General features: G+C 52.6%; 1 protein-coding gene across 2 annotated transcripts in view; it reads left to right on the top strand.

Annotated features, from left to right (window-relative positions):
* Positions 1-6,000, top strand: part of Hkdc1 (hexokinase domain containing 1) — a 39,414-nt gene that overhangs the window by 15,345 nt on the left and 18,069 nt on the right. For both annotated transcript variants that reach the window (XM_005360104.2, XM_026785436.1), the window contains 4 exons: positions 1,265-1,448; positions 3,270-3,425; positions 3,884-4,117; positions 5,118-5,422. In XM_005360104.2, the coding sequence (XP_005360161.1) occupies positions 1,265-1,448; positions 3,270-3,425; positions 3,884-4,117; positions 5,118-5,422 (879 nt within the window). The remainder of the gene's footprint in view (positions 1-1,264; positions 1,449-3,269; positions 3,426-3,883; positions 4,118-5,117; positions 5,423-6,000) is intronic.

Here is a 6,000-nt window from a genome sequence, read left to right as displayed (position 1 = left end):
ATCTACCCATCCATCCATCCATCCATCTATCCATCCATCCACCCATCTACCCATCCATCCATCCATCCATCCACCCATCTACCCATCCATCCATCTACCCATCCATCCATCTACCCATCCATCCATCCATCCATCCATCCATCCATCCATCCACCCATCCATCCACCCATCTATCCATCCATCCATCCATCCATCCATCCATCCATCCATCCATCTGTACTCCCTCTACCCATCATCACTCCCCCTTCCTCCATCCTACCCTTCTCCATCCATCCTCCTTCCCTCTTTCCTCCCTCCACCCATTATTTCTCTTCCCTCTTCATCCCTCTCTTCATCCATCCCCCTCACCCATCCATCTTCTCTCTAGTCATTCTCTCTTCATCCATCTTCCCTGTGTCCATCCACCCTTTCTCCATCATCCTCCCTCCCTATGTCCCTCCTTCCATCCCCCCTCTCTCCATCCATTCTCCCACCCTCCTTTATCCTCCATCCATCCTCCATTCATCTCCACCCCCTCTATCTGTCTTCCCCTCTGTCCATCCATTCTTCCACCCCCCATCTCCATCCCCTGCCCCCTCCTTCCTGCTCTTGTCTCTTCATGCTGTGGTGTGCTGGGCCCGTGCTCGGGGCTGGGGCTGGCTCACAGTGATGCCCCTGCACTCTCCTATGCTGCCGAGAAGCTCAGCTGGAGCTGGACATGACAGTTACCATCTGTAATTCAGCCCTCATGGACCAGAGGCAGGAAGATTTCTGTGACTTTGATGCCAGCCTGAGCTACTTAGTGAGTTTCAGGCTAGCCTGGGTTTAAGAGTGAGCTCCTGCCTCAAGTGGCTGCAATTGAAAGGCTAATTCCAATAACAAGGGTACAACTACACCTGTCCTGAGGTGACTTAGGGAAAGCATAAGGAAGTACTCTGATGGCAAGGATTCGTGTTTTTTCATTTATGAGGATGGCTTATTCTCTCTTCCCTGGTATTTTTTTAAGCATTGGTACATATTCACAGGGATGGCTTCACAATTGCCTCCAGCCATAACTGACTCCATGATGACCTGAGGCGTGTGGGCTCCACCTGAGGGGCTCACCCATGGACCTTACTCCCCACGAGCTCAGGCTTGCCAGAGGGGTTTCCACCTCCAGAGCCAGGGGCCCAGAGCGAAAGCGTTCTGCGTATGTCTTTCAGTACTCAGGGTGGTTAAGTTCTCCGGGGCTCACCCAACCGGGAGCCCTTTTCTTCTTGCATGTTCTCTTCGACCCGATTCCCAGGAACAGGCACTAATGCGTGTTACATGGAGGACATGAGCAACATCGAGCTCGTGGAAGGTGACGAGGGGAGGATGTGCATCAACACAGAGTGGGGGGCCTTCGGGGACGACGGGGCTTTGGAGGACATTCGCACGGAGTTTGACAGAGAGTTGGACCTGGGCTCGCTCAACCCTGGGAAGCAACTGTGAGTGCTCTCCTGTTCATTCGGGCATCAGCACCGGGCAGTCCCTGCCCACTCAGGCCCTCTCTGTGCCAGGGAAGGTGTCTAACTGTGGCTAGTCAGCTCCCGCGGGAATCTGTTTCCTAAGTCGGAAACGCAGGTCTCAGGCAGTCCGCAGCTCTGCAGTATACATGGGCGTCCAAAGCTCTACTGAGAAGATTGTGAACCAAATGGCGCCTCTGCCCTCTTTGAGTATGGAGGCGAAGGGACACAGAGGAAAGCCAGGCCCAGAAAGCATGGGACCCTGCCCCGGGATTCCCGGGTGTGCTCCCCAGGGGCTCCCCAGCCACCCGACATCCTCAAGGGCCTCACCTCGCAGCAACCATCGTGTCTGCTGTTTAGTCACAGCCTTTTTGAGCTTCAGCCATGGCCTGTAGAACAGCGACTCTGGCATCTTCTGCAGCTCTTGGCTATGTGCTGGGCTTACTCGAGGCTCATACACAGCTGGCTGCGCTGTCCTTTCTACATGCAATGCCTTGTGCATCTTTTGTAATTCATTGCCTTTGTGCTGGCTATGGCCGATCCCTGCACACACCAATTTCCTGTAACTATGAGCTGTCACAAGCCACGGCCGTAGTGTTCATTATACTATCATGTTCATTTATCTCTGCTTCACATAAAAGAAATTCCATTCCCTTAAATCAAACCTAATTTCACTTGTTTTCTCTCTGTTTCTTCACTGTTCTAAGATGATTATCTAAAAATAATTTAGTTTTTATTTGTGTGTGTGTGTGTGTGTGTGTGTGTGTGTGTGTGTGTGCGCGCACATATACTTGTGCAGGTGTGAATGCAGGCGCCCACAGAGGCCAGAAGATGGTATTGGGCCCTCCTCCCCCAGAGCTGGAGTTACAGAAGGTTGTGAGCTGTCTGATGTAGGTGCTGAGAACTGAACTCGGGTCTTCTGGAAGAGCAGCAAATGCTCTTAACCACTCACCAGCCCCAGTGAGTTTTTATATCGCAGGCTGTAAGGCTGGTTATGAAATAGATAGTCCTGGATTTTGTATCTTACTATATTTGAAGACTGGAATGATATAGAAAACAATCTGCAGTTATTTGTATGAAGACTCAGAGTAGAGATGAGGGCTGCTTTCTGGGGTTCTCCATTCACGTCGTGGTGGACCTTCTCTGGAGCTCATCAAAAGTTTCCTGTCAGGCAGCTTTATGTTACCGTAACTAATGCCTGAGTGCGTCAGCTTGTGGAAGTTTACCTGGCTCACAGTTTCGGAGGTTCTAGTTGATGACCAGCTGGTCCCATTGCTTTCGGGCCTGGGGCCAGGCAGCATTAGCTAGGGTAGAAGTATGAGGTGGAGGAAACCATACCCCGGGGAAATTTCCCTCAGAGCTGGGTGTGACAGACAGAGGGGGAGAGAGAGGTCTGGGGTCCCTCTCTCCCTTTCAAGGAATGCCCCTAATGCTGAGTGAAGTTTTATGAAGCCCACCTCATAAAGGTCCGTCATGTCCTGACAGTGCCATTTAGGCTGAGGACCAAGCCTTTGACAAAATGGCCTTTAGTGGACACTCTAGATTGCAATCTCAGCACCAGGCTCTTTGAGGCAAAAGCTCAGTGTGGGCGTTGGAAGCCTCAGAGTGAGTCTCTGTTCTGGCTTGTTCCATGGCGAAATGAGCTTAGAAAGTAGCAGAAGTCTGCGACATTGTGGATCCTCATAGCCAAAGTAGGAATGGCTCCCCACGGCCAGGGCTGCTCTGTGTGCTGGCCTTCGGGAACCAATGCTCCTTAGCCTAGCCTGAGGCGCCACTTCCACCGACCCACTCATCCCACTGCAGGTTCGAGAAGATGGTCAGTGGCTTGTACATGGGGGAGCTGGTCCGGCTCATTCTACTAAAGATGGCCAAAGTTGGTCTCCTGTTTGGGGGTGCAAAATCCTCCGCTCTCCATACAAAGGGCAAGATCGAAACCCAGCACGTGGCAGCCATGGAGAAGTAAGTTGCTGGGGTGGTCCTCCTGCCTTGCCTTTGTGGGAGGCTGGGGTTGGTGGCCACAGCACCATGTGCTCAGGTAACAGAGTAGCAGTAGGACTCAGACCTTCCTCCTTCACAGGGAGTTTCAGCCCTGGGCATGGTTTCAGACAAACCAGACATTTCTGCGTGGCTCCGTATCACGCTCTTGTGGGTTCATTAGCCAGGGGCTGCACTGTTAGGATGCTTCCCCCCCACCCATGCTTTTTTTTCCTTGCCTTCTTCCTCCCTTAAATAGTGACTAGTAATGTTTTTACAGTCGCGGATCTCTTGGGGAATTAGAGCCACGTGCTTAGTAAACGGTAGCAGCTGTTCTCAACGCGAGCCGATATTGGCTGTGTTATTATGAGAAAGCGCACACATCCAGGGAGGATGGCCACAGCATGGAGAGGTGCGGGCCTCTCTTCCTGTCCCCTGGCTAGGTATAAAGAAGGCCTGGCTAATACGAGAGAGATCCTGGTGAATCTGGGCCTGGACCCCTCGGAGTCAGACTGCATTGCCGTCCAGCAAGTGTGCACCATCGTCTCTTTCCGCTCGGCCAATCTCTGCGCTGCTGCTCTGGCAGCCATATTGACACGCCTCCGAGAGAATAAGAAACTGGCCCGGCTCCGCACCACGGTGGGCATGGATGGAACCCTCTACAAAATACACCCCCAGTAAGTGCCGCTCACCAGCCTGGAGCGCACTACAGAGTCTCTGCTGTTGCTGAGCCCTGGCGCTCTCTCAGGTCTATGTTGCATAGCTGGGTGGCTTGTACCAACTGCCTCTTAATAGTTCTGAGATTTCAAGGGCAGATGGCGGAGAGCCTGCACTTTACACTGCTGGCCGGGTGCTTTGGAGGCTCACTCTGAAAGAGATGGGCCGTGAGCTGAATGTGGTGCACATGGCAGCAATCCTAGAATTCAGAGGGGTGGCCCAGTAGCGGGTTCTCTAGGGCAGAGCAACGGAGAACTCCACTGTTAGGAGCAGGAAGAGAGCAAGCTTGAGGCCAGCCTGAGCTATACAGCAAGGCCCACCTAAAAAAAAGTCTGTTAAAGCAATTGTCTAATTAGAAAAGTCAGTCATCTATCTGTCCATTCATGTATACATCCATCGGTGTGTCCATCATTCATCTCTCTGTGTCTATATGCCTATCTGCCCGCCTGCCTATCTGTCTGTCTGTCTCTTTCTCTTCCTATCTCCTAGCCGCCTTTCCTTCTATCATCTATCGAGCTGTCTTTCTCTCCACTATTTACCTACTGCATGGTAAGATTGAAAATTCAGGAAAACCTAGTTACCAAATCAGGGTAACTAGGAATCAGAGGAAAATCAGGGACCGCAGAGGTTGCCAGGTCCTGCTAGGAAGATGTGGAGAAATGAAAATTTCCTGGGAGGATCCAGAGAGAAAGACCCCCAGCTAACGGAGGCATCTTTGGAAGCCAGGAGAGTCCACCCTAGAAAGGACCGATAAGCAAAGCCTTCCTCTTCGGACAGAGGGGGCATCTATCACCCACTGTTCACGCACACGCCCTCTGTGTTGAAACATCAGCTCTTCCCTTAGCTTCTAGAGCAAGCAGGGCCTCTAGAACATGTTGCCCTCTAGCCCCGTGTCTGTTCCCACTGGCCACACCCAGCTCTTCTGACTCTTCAATATCCGACTGTCACCTCTACCTTCAGGTACCCCAAACGCCTGCACAAGGTGGTGAGGAGACTGGTCCCAAACTGTGATGTCCGTTTCCTCCTGTCAGAGAGTGGCAGCACCAAGGGGGCCGCCATGGTGACTGCGGTAGCCTGTCGGGTGCAGGCCCAGCGTAAGCAGATTGACAAGGTACTGGCCTTGTTCCAGCTGACCCGAGAGCAACTCATAGGTGTGAGGGACAAGATGCGGACTGAACTAGAGTACGGGCTGAAGAAAAAGACTCACGCTCTGGCTACGGTGAAGATGCTCCCCACCTATGTCTATGGGATGCCTGATGGCACAGGTAGGTTGGGACAGTTGTCACCTGCTCTGTAGGGTGTGCAGAGCTCCCATGGACACTCTGCAAATGCAGTGAGTGTTAGAGCCTTGGGCGAGAAGAGAGGGCAGTCGGTAGAGGTTAGTTCTGGAGCTGCAAGACCTGGTTAAACCTTGTGTGTGTGAGTGTGCATGTGTGCGCACGTGGGCATGTGTGTGCATGCGCACATGCATGTGGCCATGTGTGTGTGTGTGTGCATGTGTGTATGTGTTCTCAGTGCAGGTGATAATAGGAACAGACCTCATGGCTGTAATGGCATCTGTGGCAATTTTGAGAAAGAGAGAGACCAGTGTGGTTAGACCTGAGTAGGTAAATGGAGAGCAGCGAGAGTTTGTGCAGACCAGTCTCTGACCCCATGTAGAGCAGGCTCTCACCCTGTGTAGAACAGGCTCTGACCCCGTGTAGACCAGGCTCTCCCCCTGGGTAGACCAGGCTCTCACCCTGAGAGGCAGAGGAGGAAGGGGTTCTGAGGTTGGGGACCTGCACAGTTAGTTCCACAATGTAGAGCTGGAGGTGGCTTCCCAGCCAGGGGACTAGGGAACGAG

This window comes from Microtus ochrogaster, linkage group LG2 (assembly GCF_000317375.1).
Source record: "Microtus ochrogaster isolate Prairie Vole_2 linkage group LG2, MicOch1.0, whole genome shotgun sequence".
NCBI lineage: Eukaryota > Metazoa > Chordata > Mammalia > Rodentia > Cricetidae > Microtus > Microtus ochrogaster.
The sequence above is the reverse complement of the archived record's forward strand: the minus strand, read 5'-3'. Positions and strand labels throughout refer to the sequence as shown.